Raw genomic sequence first — 23,412 nt, 5'->3', positions numbered from 1 at the left:
CGATGTGGGACCTCACGCCAGGACCCCGGGATCAAGACCTGAGCCAAAGGCAGACGCTCAACCACTGAGCCCCCGAGGCGGCCCAGAAGCCAACATTTTTCTGCAAAAGAGAGGGAGATTGATTTGGGGGGAGGCAGGGATTCTGGATTTTTTTTTTATAAGTCCATATTTTATTTTTTTTATTTTTATTTATTTATGATAGTCACAGAGAGAGAGAGAGAGAGAGAGAGAGAGAGAGAGAGAGGCAGAGACACAGGCAGAGGGAGAAGCAGGCTCCATGCACCGGGAGCCCGACGTGGGACTCGATCCCGGGTCTCCAGGATCGCGCCCTGGGCCAAAGGCAGGCGCCAAACCGCTGCGCCACCCAGGGATCCCCGATTCTGGATTTTTTATATCATGCTCCGTTCAGTTGTTGATTACACATAACTTTTTCAGTCATTCCCGTTGTGGGTTTTTTTGTTTTTTCGTGATATTTTTTGCCACAGATTTATCATGTGTTTATATACTTTTTTATATATATATTTTTTATCATTTGTTTATGATCAAATACTGAATACTTTTATTCATTCATGGCTTCTGGCTTTGGTATTATACCTAAAAGTTCTCCATCAGTGTGTTCATATTCATGGTTTCATATTATCTACTTAATTGTATGCTTTTAATCCTCCCCCCCGATTGAAACACCTCTGATTCTCTTGGGAATTTAGTATTCGATAATAAGCAAGGTCAAGACCAGCTTTCTGTTTCTTCTCAGTTGAGTGACCCAAATAATTTCACTACTGTTCTTTACGTACTCTTTCCAGATTGGTTCCACTCTGGCTTCTGACTCTTAATTTTAACCTTTTTCTCCAGTCACGTCTCTGGGTCGGGGTGGACCCTTATGACACAACTGCTGATGTCCTGGCTAACGAACCCTACCTTCCCACGAGGACTCGGGACTTGTGTTGGATTCTGGGCATGAACTCTGCAGCCACCTATCTTCACATTTTTGGCCGTATCCTCTGCTACCTGGTAGAGTAATGTTCTTCGTTCCCTAACCGTGTGATGTGCTGTCATTTAGAGCGCTGGGTAAATGTGTCATAGGGGGATCTTGTGGTTCCAGCGAAGTCATGAACAAAATAACCTGAAAACTCCTCCATCGGTCTCACCAGAACTGCATCTCTGTACATATCTGCATGTGTATAACATTTTTCAAACATGAAATTCGTAGACACGTTACTTATAATAGTCAAAAACATGAAAACTCCAGAAGCACTAGAATGGATGAAAAAAAGCTGTGGTGTAGTCATGTGATGGAATATCATACATGAATGAAAACGTAAAAACCAGAGCCATGTGCAGCGGGAAACATGTGCCTTAGAGACATACCATGAGCAGAGGAGACCAGGCACTAGAGAAACCATCCTATATAACTGCATTTTTATAACCTTCAAAACCAAGCAAAAACACTTGCCGGGTGTCATTAAAAGCCAGGTTGGCCACTTCTGGGAGCAGAGCGGGAGCAGTTACTGGGGAAGGGGCGCAGGTGACTCCCGGGGTACTGGTATTGATTCGAATGGTTTGGTTTCTTGATTGCTGCCGGGGTTCGGTGGCGATATGTAGAGCTCTACGTATAGGGTTTGTGCACTTTTCTATATGAATGTTACGCCACCAAAAAACGGTATGGAGAGGAAAAGTAGTAAAGGTGTAGGAATTATAATCATAAAGGAGAATGTCAATGTTATTTTGCCCGATAATGTGGAAACAACATCATCAAGCTCATTGAGAGGGAAGGTGGAAAGACTGTGGAGCGTCGTATTATAGATATCCTGGTTGCCTCATATTTTGGAGCCGGGTGGAGGAGTTTAGGTGTCATTTAAAGCCACTTTATCATGCAATCGAGGTATAACTGTATGTAAATGTACAAAGAGGGGAACCTGGGTGGCTCAGAGGTTGGACGTCTGCCTTAGGCGAGGGCGTGATCCCGGGGTCCCGGGATCGAGTCCCGCATCGGGCTCCCCGCAAAGGGTCTGCTCCTCCCTCTGCCTGTGTCTCTGCCTCTCTCTGTGTCTCTCATGAAGAAATAATTAAAATCTTAAAAAAAAAAAAAAAAACAGGAAGAACATGTATAGCCTTACCTACTTGTGTGAATGAGCCAGAAAATATGAAAATGAATAAAGTATCCACTGCAAATCATGAGGACACAGGCCAGAAATAAGCTGAAGAATAACTAGGGAAGGAAACATGCAATATAAATGCAGGAGTCAGTTAATCAGGAAAATAACACAACTGATAAATTTGAGAAGTGGTTCTTAAAAAAAAAAAAAAAAAAAAAAAAGGTGATCCGTCAGCTAAGATACTCATCCAAAAGGGGAGAAAGAAAGCCCCAATACACGCAACAAGACAAGAAAGTCAGTAGACGAGCACAGAGTTAGAGGAACTGGTGTGGAATCAGACAGTAGTTACTCGACTGCATGTCAATCCGATTGGGGAACGGTCAAAGGTCTGTCCTCCCGCGGAGGCATAAATGACCGACACTGCCACGAGGAAAGGGAAACTGTAAAACAGTAAAGACTGGTTTGATGCTATTATTTTATGATTTTCTTTTATTTATTTATTCGAGAGAGAAAGCGAGAGAGAGAGCATGAGCAGGGAGAAAGGCAGAGGAAGGGCGAGAAACAGACTCCCCAGCGAGCTCGGGGCCCGACGTGGGGCTCGACCCCAGGACCCGGGATCGGGCCCTGAGCTGAAGGCAGAGGCTTCACCGAGCGGGCCACCGGGCGCCCCCTCATCGGTTGTTACAAAAGAAATAGGAAATGTGGTTCAAAAGCAGCTGCTGTAAAAAGTACTGGGTCGGGGCCCCTGGGCGGCTCAGTGGGTTCAGCGTCTGCCTTCCGCCCAGGTCACGATCCCGGGGGCCTGAGTCGGGCGCCCTGCTCAGCAGGAGCTCGGCGTCTCCCTGTCCCTCTGCTCCTCCTCCTGCTCGCGTTCTCTCTCTCAAGTGAACAAATAACGTCTTCTTTCTAAAAAAGTACTAGGTCAGCTGACTTTAGAGGGCAATTCAAGCAAATCTTTAAGACGCAGACCACTCCGGTGCTATGTTAAAGTAGTCCACGGCATTAAAAGAGTTACAACTTCCATATGCTGCTTATGGAGGATCGATGCCCCTGGAGAGAGCACAGACGATGAAGCTATGAATGATTCTTACGACTATCGGTGCGCAACTGCTAAATGGAATTATGCCAAACAGGATGTAGTAGCTCATTTAAATCCTTGAGATATGGGGGCGGGGGGGATGCCAAATGGCACAGCGGCTGTGGAAAACAGCATGGAGAGTCCTCAAGAAATTACAAGTAGAACCACCGTAGGATCCAGCCATTCCACCTCTGTGTACTTAGGGAAGACAGTAAGGGCACTAAATCAGGGGCACCTGGCTGGCTGCGCTGGCGGAATGTGCAACTCTGGATCTCGAGCCTGTGGGTTCAAGCCCCCACACTGGGTGTCAAGATGACTGAAAAAACAAACTCTTAAAAGAAGCCACTAATTCAGATAGATCTGTGCCCTCCTGTGTTCACCGGAGCACTGTTCACAATAACAGCCAAGGCATGGAAAGAGCCTCAGTGTCCACCAAGACATGAGTGGGTAAAGAGCTCCCTCTCTCTCCCTCTCTCTCTCTCTCTCTCTCTCTCTCTCTCTCTCTCACACACACACACACACACACACACACACACACACACACACACGAATGTTACTCAGCCATCACAAAAGAATGAGGGCCGCCTGGGTGGCTCAGGTCGTGATCCCGGGTCCCGGGATCGAGTCCCGCGTCCGGCTCCCTGCACGGAGCCTGCTTCTCCCCCTGCCTGCGTCTCTGCCTCTGTCTCTGTGTCTCTCATGAGTACAAACATAAAACCTTAAAAAGTAGGATGAGATCTTTTTCCATTTGCAGCAACATGGATGGACCTAGAGGGCCTTCTGCTACGTGAAATAACTCGCACAGAGAAACACAGATATCGTACGATTTCACTTGTATGTGGAATGTAAAAAAACGAAATAAAGCACAAACACTTAGGATACAGAGAACGATCTGGTGCTTCACAGACCACCAGCGAGTGGGAGGATAAGTAAAATAGGGGAAGGAGATTAAGAGGTACAAAACTTCCAGTTTTAAAATAAATAAGACCCAGGGATGCAATGTACACCATAGGGAATGTACTCAATTATATACTTTTTAAATATTTTATTTATTTATTCATGATAGACATAGAGAGAGAGAGAGAGGCAGAGACACAGGCAGAGGGAGCAGCCGGCTCCATGCACCGGGAGCCCGACGTGGGACTCGACCCGGGGGCTCCATGATCGGGCCCTGAGCCAAAGGCAGGCGCCGAACCGCTGAGCCACCCAGGGATCCCAGTCAGTTGTATCTTAACAACTTTGCGTGGTGACAGGTGGTAGCTAGACCCATCCTGGTGGTCGCCTCCTACGTATAAAACTGTTGAATCCCTGTGCCGTGCATCGGAAACTAACATAGTACTGTACGTCAGCTACGCCTCGATAAAAAAATAAAACGTGACCAAGAGGGATTGACTGGGGAGTGTAAGGATGGTTCCGTGTTAGAAAATCTGTGGAAATCATACACCATTTTAATCGATCTAAAGTGAAGAACCACGTGATCATTTCTCCACAGACGTTACAGAAGCCTCCAACAAGATCGAATGTCCTTTTTGCTTTATAAAAAGGAAAAAAACATTGATATAGTCAGACGAGGGGAATTCTTACTTTACATTACGTATTTCTACCAACAGTTCAGAATCCAAAGAGCAGGAGGAGCATCTCCATTGAAGTCTGGAGCAAAACACACATACTGCGTATGACCACTATGATTCCACGCGATTATCGTGTCAAGTAGAAAATTAAACCAGGCACGGAAAAAAGACGTAAGTAGAAATATCTAACAGAAGGAGGTACAGTAATCATCATTTCAGGATGCTATGACTGCCTGCCTGACGACACACGGTGATCCTACTGGAGAACATTACAAATAAGAGCACTCAGCAAAGTGGCCCCGTGGAAGTACAAAGCTAAGAGCCTCCCTAAATAAAGCGGTAACTAGTAAGGGTCAGCAGGGCCCCGTGTCCCGGGACGGTAAAGCCCATGACACACTCCGGAATGAACTCACCACGAAAACGTGCAGGAGAAACTCTTTGGGAACTTACTAAGGGAGCCAAGAAAAAAAAAAAAAAAAAAAAAAAAAAGGGACAAAATAATTTCCATCCGTTTTACTGAACCCAGTCCTATCCCACATATGATCGTTGGGCCGTGTATAGTCAGTAAGAGTATTAACGAGGTATTTTGCATTCCAGTCACGGTGTTTTCCTAATTCCGCGTGCACTTGACACCTACACCCTCCCCCCGTTGAGTGTGCTCAACAGCCACTTGGGGTTCGGGATACCCCGTGGGGCAGTGCCGCTGTGGGGGTGCGGCGACCGCAGACCCGGTGCTGCGGGGCGGCCCAGTGTACGTTCCTCTGTGACGGTGACATCGTCTGTCACTACGACCATGTGTGTATTTGTAGAACACAAAGCACACGTGCGCGAGTTTATCCCAGAGGCTTTGCGACGGGTCCCTCAGCACGAAGGCTCTAGGATCTTGGCCAGTGTGGGTGGGAAGGTGTATGGGTCGACCTCCTCCCCCGGGGTCGGACCTCCCCGTACCGCCCTGCTGTCTGCATCGGGGAAAGTGGTAGTTTCTTTCGATGCACGTTTCTTTATTAACCGCCCTGAGTTTTTTCATAGTTGACTAACAAGTCATTCTGTTCCTCCCTCTCTGAGAATTGTCTTGTCATCCTTTTGGTTCGCTTTGTTTTTGTATCCTCATGGCTTGGATATTTGAACCCTTTATAATGAGCTTTTACAATTAATAGGATATTAGTGTTTTGTTATACAGATGGCAGATGTTTCTTCAATTGCCTCTTTATTCATAGGTCGGTACGCACCAGGTTTGACGTGTGATCCCTTCCGTTGCCTGTTTGATGCAGAGGTTTCCCTTCGTCTTGAGTGTGTATTGTCAATAGAATATCTTTAAAAAGTTTCCTGTCTTATATTTACCTCTTCTTATCCGCCTAAGAATAATTTTGCTGTGAAAAGCTGACAGGATTTTTGCTTTTTTCCCCAGCATCACGTGTTAGATGACACCTGCCTGCTGATTTGGTCTTCTGGACGAGGTATGTTTGTGAACCTTCTATTGTTTCCTGAATTGTAATCTGTATGTCGATTTGTCCCTCAAAGCCTCTCTGTTTAAATCATTTTACTTTTGTAAAAAAAGATTTTATGTATTTACCTATGAGAGACACAGAGAGAGGCAGAGACACAGGCAGAGGGAGAAGCAGGCTCCGTGTGGGGAGCCCGATGTGGGACTTGATCTCAGGACCCTGGGATCACGACCTCAGCCGAAGGCAGACGCTCCTCCCCTGACCACCGAGGTGCCCCATAGTATTTCTTTTTTTTAAAGATTTTATTTATTTATTTGAGAGACAGCACGAGCGGCAGGAGAGGCAGAGGGAGAGGCAGTCACACACACACATACACACCTGCTGAGCAGGTAGTCCAACATGGGCCTGATCCCCAGACTCCAGGACCACAAGTCAAGCCGAAGGCAGAAGCTTCACCGACTGAGCCCCCCAGGCACCCTTGTATCACTTATTTTGATGAATTTTGGGTATGTTCCTCTTAGTACCAGGATTCAGTTGATTCGTCAGAATTTTCTAGAAAGACAGTCACATTTACAAATAATGATACTTTTTGACCCTTCCTTTCCTATACTGATAACTGCTACCTCTCTGTGCTGCTTTCCTCTTGGCTAGCATTTTGACACACTGTTAAATGACCCTTGTGGTAGCGGGGACCCCTGTCTTATTCCTGATCTTACTAGGATGCCTCTAGTGCTTCAACATGTACAAAGTTGCCCAGATTATTTTAAAAGGGGTGTCCTGATCACTTTAAAATTTTTTCTCGGGGATCCCTGAGTGGCTCAGCGGTTTGGCGCCGCCTTCAGCCCAGGGAGTGATCCTGGAGACCCGGAATCGAATCCCGCATCGGGCTCCCTGCAGGGAGCCTGCTTCTCCCTCTGCCTGTGTCTCTGCCTCTCTCTCTCTCTCCTCTCTCTCTCTCTCTCTCTCTGTCTCTCATGAATAAAGAAATAAGAATCCTAACAAAGTAAAATTAAAATTTTTCTCTTTGTGTACCACCTTGCACTCAGGCTTTGGTATGGCGGTGGTAGTGCTGACCTTCTAGGTCGCGTTGAGAAGCTTTTTTTTATCATCTGCAACTGTTTAAATAGCAGAGGAACAATTGTTTGCTTAAAGGGTTGATGGAATGAGCTGCACCTACCGCCTTCTGGCAAAGCGGATCTTTGATTCTATTTCATCTTTCTTTTCGAGGAGTCAATTTGGTTTTCTCTCCTCGAGTGAAACCTCTGTTTCACTCTTTTTGGGAAAACTGTCCATCGCCTTTTAATTTTATGACAGTGTCATAAAACCATACGGAGCATTTTTGTGGATTTTAACATTTTCCTCCATATATATATTATATATATAAAGTATTATTATTTTTTTTTAAATGTCATATCTTTTTTTTTTAACTTTTTTTTTAATTTTTTTTTTTATTTATTTATGATAGGCACACAGTGAGAGAGAGAGAGGCAGAGACACAGGCAGAGGGAGAAGCAGGCTCCATGCACCGGGAGCCCGATGTGGGATTCGATCCCGGGTCTCCAGGATCGCGCCCTGGGCCAAAGGCAGGCGCCAAACCGCTGCGCCACCCAGGGATCCCCTAAAGTATTATTTTTATGTAGAGAGAGCGCATGTGAACAGCGAGAAGTGCGGAAGAGGAGGGAGAGAGCATCTCGAGCAGACTCTCAGAAGTACGGGGCCCAGTGCAGGGGTCGATCCCATGACCCCGAGATCAGGACCCCGGCCGAAACCAAGAGTTGGACACCCAAATGACTAAGCCATCCAGGCGCCCCTCCTCCATTTATTTAAGTCTGTTGTTAGGTATTCTTATCGATAAGCTTTGTGCAGTGGCAGATCGTAGCCAATGAGGTTTATTCAAGGTGCGATTATTGCTAAAAAGGTATTATCATTCATAATGTTGTCTATTTGTGTTTTCCTTTTTTTTTATATCTATACCGTGGGTCTTTTTTTTTTTTTTTTTAAATATATCCATGAGAGACACACAGAGAGAGAGGAAGCAGAGGCGGAGGGAGAAGCAGGCTTCATGCAAGCAGCCCGATGAGGGACTCGATCCCACCACCCTGGGATCACGCCCTGAGCCACAGGCAGATGCTCAACCGCTGACCCGCCCGGGCGGCCCTAAGGTGACTAATCCTGATGAATGTTCCATGCGAGCTTGAAAAGACTGTGTGCTCTGCTGTTGCTGTACAAAGTAGCTTCTGCATGTCATTTAGAGTTGATTGACGTTGCTGTTGGATTTAACTATGTCCTCACTAGTTTTCTGCCTCCTGGATCTGCCCATTTCTGATAGGTGGGTGATGAAGTCCCCAAGTACCCTAGTCCATTTCAGCTGGTATAACAAACACACCGGAGACAGGGTAGCTTACAAACAACAAGCATTTATTTCCCACAGTTCTAGACGCTGGCCAAGTTTACAGTCCAGCCGCTGAAAATGTGGGGTCTGGTGAACTCCCACCTCCTGGTTCATAGCTGGCTGTCTTTTTGCTGTGTCTCCCATGGTGAAAGAGGACAAAGGAGCTCTCTGGGGCCTCCTTTGTAAGGGCACTAATGCCATTCTTGAGGGCTCTCCCCTCGTGATTTAATCACCTCCCCAAAGCCCCACTTCCAAATATTATCACGTTGGGGATTATATTTCACCATACAAGGTTTAGGGGGACACACACACCCAGCAATAGCACCACCTGTAATAGCGAAGCCATCTGTTTCTCCTTGCAATTCTATCAGCTCTGGCCGCATGTATTTTGACACTCTGTGGGTAGGTACGTACACATTAAACGTCATGACGGCTTTTTTTGTGAAATGACCCCTTTATCATTATGTGATACTTCTCTTTATTCCTTATAATTTCCCTGATACGAAATTAATGTAGCCACTCCAGCTACCTTTCGATGAGCGTTAGCCTGCTATAACTTTCTCCACCCCGTTAGCGTTTGTCTACACGTCTTTATATTTAGAATTAGTTTCTTGTCGACAACACAGTTGGATTTCAGGTTTTTAGCCATTCTGACGATCTCTGTCTTTTCACTGGTGTAGTTAGACTATTGATGTTTGAAGGGATTATTCGTGTAGTTGCAATAATACTTAACCACGTTTGTTACTGCTTTCTACTGGTTACCTTTACTCTCTGTTCATAATTTTGTCTTCCAGTCCTTTTCTCTCTTTTGTGGTTTTATCTTTTTACATGATTCTACTTTCCTTTCTTAGCATAGTAATAATGTTGTTATTAATCTTTAGTTTTGTTTCCCTAGAGTTTTCCATATACACTTGCAACTGTTCCAAGTCTGCTTGCTTGCTTTCTTTCTTTCTTTTTTTTTAAGATTTTGTTTATTCATCAGAGACCCAGAGGCAGCACACAGGCAGAAGGAGAAGCAGGCTCCCTGCAGGGAGCCTCACGCGGGACTCGCTTCCAGGACTCCGGGGTCATGATCTGAGCCAAAGGCAGGTCGATGCTCAAGCACTGAGACACCCAGGCCTCCCTGCAAGTCCGCTTTCAAATAACACAGTATCCCTTCGCTGGTAGTGTAAGTACTTTAGAAGAAAGTAATTCTAATTCCTGCCTCCCATCTCTTGCCTCCGTGGTGTTATGCATGTCACATATACATAAGCTAGAATCGTCAAATGTACTATTGCCGGTAAGATTCTGAACACACATCTGTTAGGGTAATTAAAAATAAGGAAAAGTTTTTCGGGGACACCTGGGTGGTTCAGCGGCTGAGCGTCTGCCTTTGGCTAGGGTGGTGATCCCGGGGTCCTAGGATCGAGTCCCGCATCGGGCCCCCCGAGGGGAGCCTGCTTTCCCTCTGCCTGTGTCTCTGCCTCTCTCTGTGTGTCTCTCGTGAATAAATAAAATCTTCAAAAAAAGAGCTTTGAAATATCTTTTAAAAAAAAGAAAAGTTTTTATTGTCCCTTCACTTATCCTTCTCTCAATGCTCTTCCTTTCTGTATGTTGATCTGAGTTTCTGACCATTTTCCTTCTCTCTGAAGAACTTTTAACATCTCTTGCAAGGGTACGTTTACTGGTTCACTCAACTTTTCTTTGTCCGAGAAAGTATTTCCTTTCAGTTTTGAAGGACACTTTTGTAGGATATAGAATTCTAGATTGGTGGGGGGTTTTGCCCCTGAATACTTTAAATATTTCAGTCTACTTTCTCTTTATTTCTCTGGTTTTGAGGAGAAGTTGGATGTAATTCTTATTTTTTACTCCTCTATAGAGAAGTTGTATTGTTCTCTGGCTTCTTTATTGACGTTTTCTTTATCTTTCTCTGCAGTTTAAATATGTTATGCCTAGATACAATGTTTTGGGGGATTATCCTACTTGATATTTTCTGAGCTTCCTGAATCTGTGGTTTGGCATCTCACATGAATTTTGGAAAATTATCAGTTATTATTGCTTCAGATATTTCTTTGGTTCCTTCTCTCTTGACTCCTCTGGCACTCCCATTAGAAATATGTTACACTTTTTGTGACTGTCCCACAGTCCGTGGATATCGGGTTCTATGTTTTATACGTTCTTGTCTCTTTCCTTGTTCAGTTTTGAAGGTTTTCACTGCATATATTTCAACTCAAGGGATTCGGGCAGCCAGGGTGGCTCAGCGGTTTAGCGCTGCCGTCGGTCCAGGGCGTGATCCTGGGGTCCCGGGATCGAGTCCCAAGTCGGGCTCCCTGCGTGGAGCCTGCTCCTCCCTCTGCCTGTGTCTCTGCCTCTCTCTGTGTGTGTCTCTCATGAGTAAATAAATAAAATCTTTTAAAAATAAATAAACTAAGGAGATTCTTTCCTCAGCAATGTCCAGCCTACTACTGAGCCCATCAAATACGTTCTTCATTTCTATTACAGTGGTTTCTATCTCTAGCATTTTCTTTTACTCTTGCTTAGATTTTCCATCTCTTTGCTCACTTTACCCATTTGTTCCTGCACATTGTACACTTTTCCGCTAGAGCCTTGAGCATATTAATCATGGTCATTTTGTTAGTCTGACAATCCCACCATTTCTCTTCTATCTGAATCTGATTCTGATACTTGCTGTGCCTCTTCAAACTGTTTTATGCCCTTTAGCACACCTTCTAAGTTTTTCTTGGTAGTTGGACGTGCTTTACTGGGTAAACGGAACTGTTGTAAATAGGCCTTTAGTGATGCGAGCGGGGTCAGGGAAGCATTCTGTAATAATATGATGAGGCCCGTCTCTGGTGAGCCTGTGACCTGGGGCTGCAGACTTCATGCCTGCATCTCAGTCCTCCCGCTTTTAGGTGGGTCAGGATTGGCTGCAGAGGGCTGGAGTTGTGTATTTCCCTTCCCCAGGCAGTTAGGCTCTGATAAAACCCCAGCAGGTCAGGCTGTGGCCAGATAGTTTCTCTGGCGAGCAGACTTTAGGATGAGAATGGTCTGGTATATGTCACGATGGGTACCTTTTCCATTCCCCTGCTAGAAGCACGAGAGGCTGTTTCTTCAGTATGCACTGTAAGGACTTGGTAGAGTTCCTTAAGGTGAAGCTCACAATAATGAGGGGCCGCCCTATGCCTGGGTCGCCCTCAGACCTGTCCCCACTGAGCCTCCAGCAATCGGTCAACTACAATTCAAGGTTTCCCACCCTGTCACTGGTTCTCATAGAGGTGTCTGCTTGTGGGTCAGTTGTGATGCTCTCTCTCTCTCTAAAAGATTGTACTTCTTGGGAGAGAGAGAGAGAGAGATAGTAAAAGAGAGCATGAGTGGTGTGGCAGGGTGGAGGAAGAGGCAGGCTCCCCACCAAGCAGGGAGCCCAATGCAGGGCTTGATCCCGGGACACTGGGATCGTGACCCAAGCCGAAGGCAGAGACTTCACCAACTGAGCCACCCAGGCGCTCCAGTTGTGATTCTCTTTATCTGTCTCTTCCATTTGGGGTGCAGCGATTTGCCCCGTAACCCCGGTTCTCTGACACTTCTAGCAAGGGTTTTTGATTTTGTTTGTTCGGCTTTTGGCTGATTGTTGGGACAGAGTGACAACTTCCAATCTCTTATATGCTGAACTAGAACCTGGAAGTCCATTTTCTTTCTTTCTCTTTTTACATCTGGTTTCTCTTAGCTGCTTATGCAACAAATATCCACCCTAGATTTTTTCCAATACGAACAACCTCATCATCTATTCATTTCTCCCAGTTTCTTTGTAGCTTCTTCCATGGAAAGAGAAAGATGTTCCCCTTGACTAGAGTAGAATGCTTATAGTAAAAGAAGGGAATGCCCGAAAGACTCTTGAGATGATTAGGATCCTTGGGCTGTTTTGTTTTCCACTTAGGGGAGAGTGTCTGTGTCTTCCTCAGCCACATCTTGTCATTTTCAGGGCATTTGGAGAAAATGACTGAAACATCTGTGTGAAGCTTCTGGCGGTCCTCTCGGCATCACTGGGCTCTTAGCTCCTCTGCCCATGATAATTATTTTTCCTCAAGATCTTGGAAAACATCCTGTATCTATCCAGGTCTAAATCATCCTGGAATATTCTCTGTGTTAGTGTAAACATACAACACAACAGCATGTTCTCACTACATTTAGCATTGGTAGGCATTTTGATGGGTCTACTAGCTATTCTCTGGTCATTAGGGTCCTTTTTCAGCAGGTTCCTGGTTACTTTTTCATGTTGTTCCAGATAAACGTTAGAATTATGTACATTTCAAAAGAATATCCCGGGCAGCCCGGGTGGCTCCATGGCTTAGCTCGGCCATCGGCCCAGGGTGTGATCCTGGAGACCTGGGATGGAGTCCCATGTCGGGCTCCCTGCATGGAGCCTGCTTCTCCCTCTGCCTGTGTCTCTGCCTCTCTCTCTCTCTCTCTCTCTAGAAGAAAGAAAAGAAGAAAGAAAGAAAGAAAGAAAGAAAGAAAGAGGAAAGAAAGAAGAAAGAAAGAAAGAAAGAAGAAAGAAAAGAAAGAAAGAAAGAAAGAAGAAAGAAGAAAGAAGAAAGAAAGAAAGAAAGAAAGAAAGAAAGAAAGAAAGAAAGAATTCTAAACACAATATCCCAGTGGCACTTCAGCGGCTCAATTAATCATCTGTCTTAGGCCTCAGGTCATGACCTCAGGGTCCCGGATTGAGCCCCAAATCAGGCTCCCTGCTCAGCAGGGAGTAGGCTTCTCCTTCTCCGTCTGCTCCTCCCCTCTGATTGTGTTCTCTCTCTATATATCTCTCAAATAAATAAAGTCTTCTGTTAAGAAATAGAATATCCTGGAGAAAGTTAGGACCAATTTCATGATACTAATAGTCTGCATGTCAAAATATCACTCCAGAAGCCAAAAAAAAAAAAAAAGAGAGAGAGAGAGAGAGAGAGAGAGAGAAAGAGAGAGAAATAACAAACAGGAAAAACACTTTTGCAATGTATGTCACTTCCAAAGAGCTAACATCCCTAACATATAAAAAAAATCTGCTAAATATTGATAGGAAATAAAAGAAAAATGGGCAAAGGGATATTAGCAGATGGTTCACAGAAAAGGAAATGCAAATGGTCCTTAAACATATAAAACAGTGGGCAGCCCGGGTGGCTCAGCGGTTTAGCGCCGCCTTCAGCCTGGGGTGTGATCCTGGAGGCCCGGGGTTGAGTCCCATGTCGGGCTTCCTGCATGGAGCCTGCTTCTCCCTCTGCCTGTGTCTCTGCCTCTGTGTGTGTGTGTGTGTCTCATGAATAAATAAATAAAATCTATTAAAAAAACATAAAAAAGTGTTCAGGCTGAATCATAACAGAAATATAAAGCTGGGATCCCTGAGTGGCTCAGCCGTTTAGCGTCTGCCTTCGGCCTGGGGATGTATACCTGGGGTCCCGGGATCGAGTACCACATCGGGCTCCCTGCATGGAGCCTGCTTCTCCCTCTGCCTGTGTCTCTGCCTCTCTTGCTGTCTCTCTGTGTCTCTCATGAGTAAATAAATAAAATCTTTTAGAAAAAGAAATATAAATCTAAAATACATGGAGATACCAGTTCTCACCTACTGGATTGCCAAAAATCAAAAGTCTTGACAGTTTACTGCGGTGGCAAGACTGTGGAGATAGAGGCACTTTCACACATTGTGGGCATGCAAAGGCACTACATCTGTGGAGGAGTGTGTAGCAGTATTTGTTGAATCTAACGTAGGATATTATCCCTTTGGCTAACAGGAATAGTCTTCTTTACGTGTATTGTTGTCTGTCGCTGCATAGCAAATTACTCCAAACTTTAGTAGCTTAAAGGAACAGACATCTGTTGTTTCTGAGAGTCAGGGTTCCAGGAGTGGCGTAGCCGGGGTAGTTTTAGCACAGGGTCTTTCGTGAGGTCACAGTGAAGTTGTTGGTCAGTGCTACAGTCACCTGAGGGCTGGGCTGGTCTAGCAAATCTGCTTCCGAAGCGGCTCACAGAAGCCACTCACATGGTTGTTGGCTGGCGGCTTCAGTTTCCTACCACCTGGATCTCATCTCCTGAGGAGCTTCCCTGGTGAGAGTTAGCTAGGAGAAAGCAAGTGAAGCTGGAGAGCCTTTTATGATCCACCTGCCAAATTTCCACCCGGTCACTTCTTCTGTACTGTGGGTCTTTTCAAAGAACCAGCACTTGGTTCCACTGGCCCATTCTACATGGGTTCAGAATGCTTACTGCTTTTATTGTTGTTAGTTTTTCCCCCTTCTTTGTTTTGCATGTGTTGACGCTGCTGTTTTCCTACTTTCTTGAGTTAAATGCTTGGTTCATATATTTTCAATATTTCCTATGAATGAAATATTGAAGCTTGTCATTTGGCTAGTGACTATTACTTTGACCAGCTCTTTGACCAGCATTTTTTATCTAGTGGCAGAGCTGAAGCAGATGTTGATGCAGGACAGCTTGGCTATGAAGAATTCGTGGCGGGTGAGGAGGTTGGTGTTTGGAAGAACTGATGACCAGCATGATGAGGAGATTCCTCACCGTGGTGACCAGGTACGTTGATAAGAACAGGCTGAGGAGGAAGGCCTGATGCTCTGGCACTTCTGACAGTCCCATGAAGAGGAATTCGGAGATGATGGTGGGGTTGCCTCTCGCCATGGCTTCTGGTTTCTGTAAATATATGTCGGAAGTACATCTGTCAATAAGAGCAGAGGCAATCTGGGAAGGCATGCACAGCAACCTTCACCATTAGCTGAAAGGAAAGTTTGTGACGCTTTTGGAGAGATTCCCAACCTGGGGTAGTGAGGGCAAAAGAGAGCGAGGGCTGTACAGTCAGCAAGGGTTTGTGGGGGCTGGTGAAGCTCTCTTTGTAATTTCTCGCATTGCCAGGAGCAAAGAACCATGCAGAGAAGAAGACAGAGAGAACAAAAGGAGCCCTGGGTGGCTCAGTTGGTCAAGTCTCCGATTCTTGGTTTTGATTCAGGTCATGATCTCAGGGTCCTGAGATCGAGCCCCAAGTGGGGCTCCACGCTCAGCTCAGAGTCTGTTGGATATTCTCTCTCTCCCTCTGCCCCTCTGGCTAATGATGTCTCTCTTTCTAAAATAAATAGGTCTTTTTTAAAGGCTATTTATTTATTTGACAGCACACACTGGAGGGGGAGTGGGAGAGGGCGAAGCAGGCTCCCAGCAGAGCAGGGAGCCAGATACAGGGCTCAATCCCAGGACCCCAGGATCATGACCTGAGCTGAAGGCAGACACCACCAATGAGCCACTCAGGTGCACCTCAAATAAATTTTTTTTTTTTAAGTAAGGGCAAGGATATAAGGAGAGGCAGCAAGAGCAGTGGAATTGACACTAATTGGATCCCACTTTGCTTTTTCTTCATCTCCGTAGGGTTCTGTGGGGTGACCACTAAAGATAAAAGGGTATATGTGTGTGTGCCTGTGTGTGCACGCATATACCTAGACATAGACGTTTATATTCATATGGATGTATTCATAGAAAGATGCCTAGAAGAATATTCACCAAAATGTTAATTAACCAACAGTAGTTATCTCTAGGATGTTGAGATATTTAACTTGTGTGTGTGTGTGTGTTTGTTTGTTTTTAACAAAAAACAGCTCAGTTTTCTAAACTGTGTTCCCTGGATGTTAACAAGTGATTCAAGAAGTTTCTGTGATATTTGAAGCCCGAGTGTCATTGGGAGCTCATGCTTGAAGCCTTGTCAGACAAAAGGGCTTATCTGGGAAGTTATGTCCTCATGTCTCTGTCTCTCTCGAGTTCACGCCATGGGATCCACAAAGTTATGTGTCCATGTGGTGCGACTCCACCACACAGGCAAATCTATGCCCTTAAATCGGATGCATGTGAAATGGGAAAACATAATAAAATGTGATTTTAAGATATTGGCTCGTGAAAGCACCTGGGTGACTCACCAGTTGAGTGTCTCCCCTCGGCTCAAGGCATGATCCTGGGGTCCTGGGATCAAGTCCTGCCTTGGGTTTCCTGCATGGAGCCTGCTTCTCCCTTTGCCTGTGTCTCTCCCTCTCTCTCATGAATAAATAAAATCCCTTAAAAAAAGAAAAAATAAGATATTGACTCATGAAAGACATTGTAAAAGATTTCAAGGATCTCCCATATAAATAAACCCCAGGTACAGATGCTTTTACAAGTCATATCAATTCTTCAGAATGAATTTTTCAGAATCAAGTCTTCTGATTCTGCTAACATCTCGTCCCAATATTACAAGGTCAGAATGGTGGAACAACATCTGACAAGTTCATTTTCAAATCCCAGCAACCTCAAGACAGCATACCGAATCCCAAACTCAGAAACAACAGTACATATGCAAAATAATGAGGCAAAAATCCTGAATAATGTGCAAATTCCGCCTGAACATATGGTGAAAGGATCATCCTGCATGTGGAAACATAAAGATGGTCACTGCGAGGACAGAAACCTGAGTCCGCGTCCCGATGCTGCTGAGCCTTGGTCGGGCAGCCTGGGGCCATCTCAACGGCAGAGGTGCCTGCTTGCCTGAGCACACGCCCTGCACCCTGTGTGCCGGGACTACCAGTGCTGCCCACTGTCCTACCAGGCCTGCACCCCTCAGCCCCCAGGGGCTTGGCTCTGTCCGAGGGCGTAGGCTTCTGACCCGCCATTCCTCGGGTGGCTCACTGTTCACCTCAGGGCGGGGCCCCAGGGTCTCCCTCAGGGCTACTCTCCAATGCCAGGTGCTCCCTACAGATCTGGGCCCTGGAGGCCCCTGCAACAGCCCCGCCCGTGGCCCCTCCTCACGGCCCCCCGGCGTCAAGACCCCAGATTCCTTGCAGGGGACCACTGTCACCCGGTGACCCCGCCTCCCCCACACTCTGATGCTCGAGCCTGGCTTCTCTTCGGGGAGCCCCTCCCGCGCCTCCAGGGGCCTCCTGGTTCTGTCGGAGCGCGTCTGGTCACGCGCCCCGTGTGCTGCGGCTCCTACAGCAAGAGACTCGGGAGACAGGGGATCTGGATTCCGCGGTCTTGCTCAGCGGGTGGAAGTGGCACAAGCCGGAGCCACCCAGTGACGCGGGGGGGTGGGAGGTGGGGGCCAGAGGAGCAGGGCGTCCCGAGCGGGCCACCTGACCACGTGCCGGCTGAAGACAGACTCGGGCTAGGGCGCGCTGCTGAGACCCCCGTTTGTACACGTGCGCACACAGTATCCGTATTATTTCTGGGTAGGAGCCGCACCTGCCAAAGTGCCTGTATAGACAACACACACGTTTTCCTTTTGAAGGAGGCCCCCCGCCCAGCGTGGAGCCCGACACGGGGCCTGAACTCGTGACCCTGGGATCAAGGCTGGAGCCGAGAGCAAGCGCTGGCTGCTCCCCTGACCGAGTCCCCCAGGCGCCCTGCCAGGAAACCATCTCTAGAGGTGCCCGTGGGGGGGGGGGGTCGGGGCAGATCGTCACTTCTGATGGCCTCGGGTAACCTAGAGCCTGGGAACCACTACTCCAGCCTCCACGCGGTTGCCTCCGGACCCAGAAGGAACCTTCTGGCCCCTCTCCAGCCTTGCTGGCGAGGCCCCTTAGCGCCTGGAGCCAGCGGGTGCGGATGTCAAGAAGACGCAGCTCGGACCAGGCTTCGGAGAGTCACTACGCTGCAATGGCAGCTGGAGCTCCAGCGTCACCGCGTGTCTGACCTTAGTGCAAGAGCACCAACGCACGGGGGCCCCACCTGTCATGAGAAAATCTGAGACCGTCGGGAAGACTGGGAGGACCCCAGAGCCCCCTGTAGCACCCCCCCCCACTGACGCCCCGAGCTTTCCTCCAGCCTTCCTCAAGAAACCAGTCTCCTCTGCTTGGGAGAGTTTCTCTGTCTCTCCTCTGTCCTCCTTCCTCTCCTCCTCCCTCCCTGCTCTTCCTCTCACCGGCCTCCTCCTCCCTCTCGGCTCCGTCCCTCCTTCCCCATCTCAACCCAGACTTTCCCTTCCACATCCCTCAGACCCCTGCTCCAGACAGGACAGCCCACAGCCCCCAGCCTAAAGCAGCTGGAAGCGCAAAGGTGCGAGATCAGAACCAAGTACGGGTTTAGAGGTTAGAGGACACTTCACCTCAGTGGGGAACCACGGATCACTCAATAAACGATGTTGAGACACCGGGCTAATCTCTGGAGTTGGATCCATGTCACCCTCACACCAAAAGAAAGTTCCAGCAGATTAAAATCTCAAAGTACCAGAGGGCGTTGGGAGGGAACAGGTCTATAGTGTCACGGGGGGGTGGGGCTTCTCACAGGGCACAGAATCCAGAGATCACAGGGAAAGAAGGTGACCACTTAAAGGCATCTGATTTTTTTAACCCATGCTTCTGTGCCTACGGACGATGAGCAAAGTGAAAATGAAGCAACGAGGAGGAAAAGTATTTCCCAGTCATGACAGAGATTGGCTGTTCTGAGCACAAAAAGAACGCCTGCCGATCAGCGTGAGAAAGGTGACCGTGCCCGACAGAAGACAGGCGGAGGATATGGACTGTCCTCCGAAGACATGCCACGGGCCAAATGTCACGCGCGTCATTGTCTAATCACAGGAGAGTCAAAGGCAAGTGGAGCGACACTGAGATACGGTTTTGCTCCTTCATGTTTTCGGTCTTACAAAGACGTACAAGGTCGAGCACATTCCACTTGAGGTGGGATTCAGGGGAAGGGGCACTTTTATCCACGTCGGGAACGCTCTGGGGGGTGTAGTTTGGGCATAGGTGTCAGACACGGTATCCAGCAGTGGGCTCCTTGCATGGAGCCTGCTTCTCTGCCTGCTTCTCTCTCATTCTGTGTCGCATAAATAAACAGAATCTTTAAAAACGAATAACAAAATAAAAGTGTATCGGACAAAAACAAAGGCACCCGCTACTCACCGCAGCACTGTTTATAGAGGTGAAAGACGAGAAACTGTGAGGTCGGCAGAGAGGGCACCGGTTAAAGCGGCTGAGGAATGGGGGCGCCCGGGGGGCACAGGGGGCCGGGCTTCCGACTCTGGATTTCAGCTCGGGCCACGATCGTGGGCTTGTGGGATGGAGCCCCGTGGTGGGCTCCGTGCGCAGTCGGCTTGGGGTTCTCGCTCTCTCCCTCGCCCTCTGCCCCTGCCTCCGCTCATGCGAGCTCTAAAGAAATAAACGGATAAAGAAAGTTTTTCAAACAGTAGCTGAAGGGATGTGCCTGCGCGGACCGTTAGCCAGCCCCCAGTGGCCCACCCCGTATCCTGTCCCTTGGGGTGAAGGGACTTTAGAGGCCCCAACAGGTCGGGGAGGCCATCACAATAAAGCTCCTCTGCAGGAGAGAAGGCAGCGGGAGCAGCCGCAAGCCTGTGTCCTTCCTGGAGGGGAAGGCGGGGGGTCCCTGGAGGATGAAAGGTGAACTGGGTGGACCCCTGAGGCCCGGGGTCTGGTGTGCCCTCTATGTCCCCTGCACGATAGGTTACATCGGATGCACGGACTCTCAGTAAGATGACAGGCTTGCCAGAACCACCTCCCTATCCCACCCCCAGCCAAATAGCGCTCATCTATTAAATAAATGCTAAATAAATGTAATAACTTTTGGAAAAATTGAATTCTGAAGTCACAAATTACATATTGTGATACATTTAACAGAGAAGTACAAGTATGAAACTGAGATGTCACAAGACGTAGTTGACTGCCAATGGCTGAACCTAATTTTCATTTTCTTCCGTTTCCTAAATGGTCTCATCACGTGGTACGATGTGCCTATGTGAGTTCCTGAGCCTCCTAGCCTCCCTAGGGCATCGTGGCAACGCCCCTGCGTGGCAGCTGAGCCTAAGCGCGCGCGGCCTTGGAGTTGGAGTCCGGTTGGCCGTGCGCGGCTCAGTGTCCAAGTGCTGCCTGCCTTCAGCCGCGGGGAGCAGCCAGGCGGGAGTGGCGGATGCGGCTCAGGAGCCGTCGGTCAAGGCCGCGGGTCCTGCACTGAGAGCCAGCGGGAAAGGGGGGGTGCAGCCGCAGCCAGGAGGCCCGGAACTTTGAGGGAGTCCTGGGCCCTTGCCAAGGCACGGGGAGACCGTGTCCGGTGTGGGGCGGCCCTGTGCGCCCCCTTCAGGTGGTCTCGCACCCCCCTCTCCCTGCCAGCCTCGCCTGCCTCACTGCAGCCCCTCAGCCAGGGCCCTGACAGTGCCCCCACCCCGTGCCTCGCCCCCTGCGGCTGCTCCTGCACTGCCCTGGCACACTCGGCTCCTGCGCGTCCCCGGGAGAGGACACGGGCCATGGCTCGTGGCCGCGGGTCTGCCGGCTCAGCTCCCCTGAAGGGCCTATGGCACCCAGTGCTTGCATGCCCAGCACGACGCTGCGGCAATGTGCGCTTCCCAAACACTGGGGTCCCCCTGCAATTTCTGGCTGGAGGGACTGTAGGTGGCCCCCCCGCCTTTCTTGTTACTCCATCTTCCTCACAGAGGAAGACAGAGCGCCCAAGCAGGGGCGGAAGCAGACTCCCTGCTGAGGGGCAAATCCCAGGTGTGGCTTCATCCTAGGGCCACGCCCTGAGCCAAAGGCACAGGCTCAACCGACTGAGCCTCGCAGGCGCCCCTGTACTAACGCATGTTAAGGAAGCGTCATTCATGCCAAGACTCACGCAAGAGTTGCACTGAGTCCTTACTCTAATCTGGCAAAAAGTCGAAGAGAACGTAAACGTTCAGTCAAGATAGTGCATGTTTCACGCACCCATTCAAGGTTTTCAAAGAGTTTTTACCGCGAAGTTTACGTTGGACGGAGACTCTCCGGGGACACGCACACAGTACACGCCGCGTATTCCTGTGGGCGTGGGTATAGCGCCAGGGGTAAAACCAAGGGCGCGTCCCAACAGGTCGGCAGCCGCCGATACTCAAGGACACAGCCCACGGGCTGCCGTTTCCCCGAAACGGTCTTTTTAAAGAGATTTACTTATTTGCGAGGGTCCGCGCCTGAGCGGAGAAGCCGAGACGCGGAGCTCCCGCTAAGGGGCGCCGGACCCCGCGACCCCGAGACGGGGACCCCGGGCCCAGGCAGCCGCTTCACCCACGGAGCCAGGCCCGCCCCGCCCCAGCTGCGTCCCGTCACCTTCGGCTCCGGGGTGTCCGCCTCCCAGGGGCTCCTCCGAACCCTGAGGTCAAAGGGAGGTGTACCCGGAGGCGGGGCCGCGGCCCAAGGGACACTGCGCGGATCTTAGCAAACATCACATTTATTTTGTGCAGTCACAAACACTGGGGCGCCCAACGAAACAAAGGGACCCCGCGGGCCGCGGGGGCGGGACGAACAGAAGGGGGGGCTGCTCTGGCAATGGCTGCCCCAGGAAAGGGCAGCAGGTGAGGCCCCTGCCCCGGCCCCGGCCCCTCGCGGGCTCAGCGGGTGGCCGGAGGCCCGAAGCGCTGCATGGTCCGCATCACCAGGGAAAGCTGGTCCAGAAAACTGATGATGGAGATTCGGAGGAGACGGGGGTTCGTAGCTCTCCAGCGGCTGGAAGCGCAGCGGACACGGCCTGTGGGACCTGGAGGCGCCGCCCCCCGCGCCCGGACACCCCCCGGGCGCCCCCGGCCCAGGCCCGCACCGCAGCCCGGTCCCCGGAAGAAGGCGGCACCCAGGCGGGGTATCCGCGAGTCCAGCGGCGCGCCCGTCCTGGGGACCCGTCCTGGGGACCCGCAGCCCGCTGCCCCTTCCCACACTTACACCGCCAGGACGCTGCCCCTCACGGTGAGCTGCTTCTCGACGGCCCCTCCGTGGGGCTCGGCGTCGGGGGCCAGGGACCCGCAGGCGATCTCTGCCTCCACGGCCGACGGGAAAGGCACGCAGAGGGCACTGGGGGCATCAGTCAAGGGACCTCCGGCACGACCTGGCGCCCCGGACCCTGCTCGGCCGCGACCCCTGCCCTGGGCCACCCCGCCCCCTCCTGCCCCTCCCCCCGCCACGCGATCGCCCCCCCCCCCACTTTCCCTCCTCCCCTCCCCCCACCCCTGCAGCCACCTCGTGGGCGTCCCGCTCGCAGCTCGGCCCCCCGCGCGGCCCCCCTGCGCTCCCACGTGCTGGGCTGGCTCCCTCCACCGCAGCCCCGACCCGGCCGCCCCGTCCGCCGCTCAGGCACCGCCCCCCCGTCCGCCCCTCAGGCACCGCCGCCCCCCGTCCGCCGCCCCCGGCCCGCTCGGGCAGGATACAACACGTAGGTGGGGCCGCCCGTCCTTCCAGCCGTGGCGGCGGCGTCTCCGCCGGGCCTAGGGGCGTGCCGGGGCCGCGTGACAGGCGGGGCTCTGCCGAGGGCAGCAGCAGTCGCCTCGCCCGCCCCGCCGGGAGAGCCGGGGCCGTCCGCGCCATCGTCCGCGCCTTCCACGCCGCCTCCCGCGCCTGCGTCTGCCGCCTGCATGGCCGCCGCGCCCCGCCTCCGACTCCGCCCCGAGCGCCGCGCCGCGCCGCCTGCCCGCCCTCCACGCCGCCGGCGACGGACTGAGGAGGCTCCCGGGCCCCGCCCCCGGCCCCGCCCCCGGCCCCGCCCCCCGCGCCTGCGCACACCGGCCCGAGGGGCTGCGGGCGCGTGGCCGTTTCCCGCCAAACCGAGGCAGCGGGGGCGGCGGGGTCGCCGCGCTCCCTCCCGCAGCCCCGCCGCTCGCCGCGGCCCCGGGGCGCCTGCCCTCCCCGCGGGGCTCGGGGCCCCTTGCCCCCCCGACCCCGTCCCCGTCCCCGTCCCTTCCTGGGGTGCAGTGCCCCCGGACAAGCGCTGTGCAGGGGGCTGGCAGGTACCCCCCTGAGCGGTCGGAGGCCTTCTGGGGCTCCCCCCCCCCGGAGGCCCACGGTGACCTGCCAGCACGTTCAGGGCTCTGGGGTTTCTACGGACGCTCTACCCC

General features: G+C 50.6%; 1 protein-coding gene and 1 long non-coding RNA gene across 6 annotated transcripts; one reads left to right on the top strand and one right to left on the bottom strand.

Moving 5' to 3' along the window:
• The first annotated feature begins 351 nt into the window (after positions 1-351).
• Positions 352-17,561, top strand: LOC119868563. 5 transcript variants are annotated; one of them, XR_005387117.1, is made up of 5 exons: positions 352-1,011; positions 4,785-4,916; positions 5,963-6,202; positions 14,995-15,122; positions 16,190-17,561. It is a non-coding gene; the product is annotated as an uncharacterized LOC119868563 (long non-coding RNA). The 5 variants fall into 5 exon arrangements; XR_005387116.1 differs by having other exon boundaries at positions 360-1,011; positions 6,154-6,202; XR_005387115.1 differs by lacking the exons at positions 352-1,011; positions 4,785-4,916; positions 5,963-6,202 and adding exons at positions 7,753-8,352; positions 9,565-9,750.
• Positions 17,562-21,743: 4,182 nt separating this feature from the next.
• On the bottom strand, positions 21,744-22,936 carry LOC119868259 (EKC/KEOPS complex subunit LAGE3-like). Its single transcript, XM_038589326.1, has 3 exons — positions 22,729-22,936; positions 22,247-22,375; positions 21,744-22,036 (listed from the first exon to the last, which is right to left on the bottom strand). Exons 1-3 carry the CDS (start codon positions 22,932-22,934, stop codon positions 21,922-21,924), a joined length of 450 nt encoding a protein of 149 aa, XP_038445254.1. The 5' UTR covers positions 22,935-22,936; the 3' UTR covers positions 21,744-21,921.
• Between the last annotated feature and the right edge of the window lie 476 nt (positions 22,937-23,412).

Source organism: Canis lupus, unplaced genomic scaffold (genome assembly GCF_011100685.1).
Source record: "Canis lupus familiaris isolate Mischka breed German Shepherd unplaced genomic scaffold, alternate assembly UU_Cfam_GSD_1.0 chrUn_S1882H2081, whole genome shotgun sequence".
Lineage (NCBI taxonomy): Eukaryota > Metazoa > Chordata > Mammalia > Carnivora > Canidae > Canis > Canis lupus.
The sequence above is the reverse complement of the archived record's forward strand: the minus strand, read 5'-3'. Positions and strand labels throughout refer to the sequence as shown.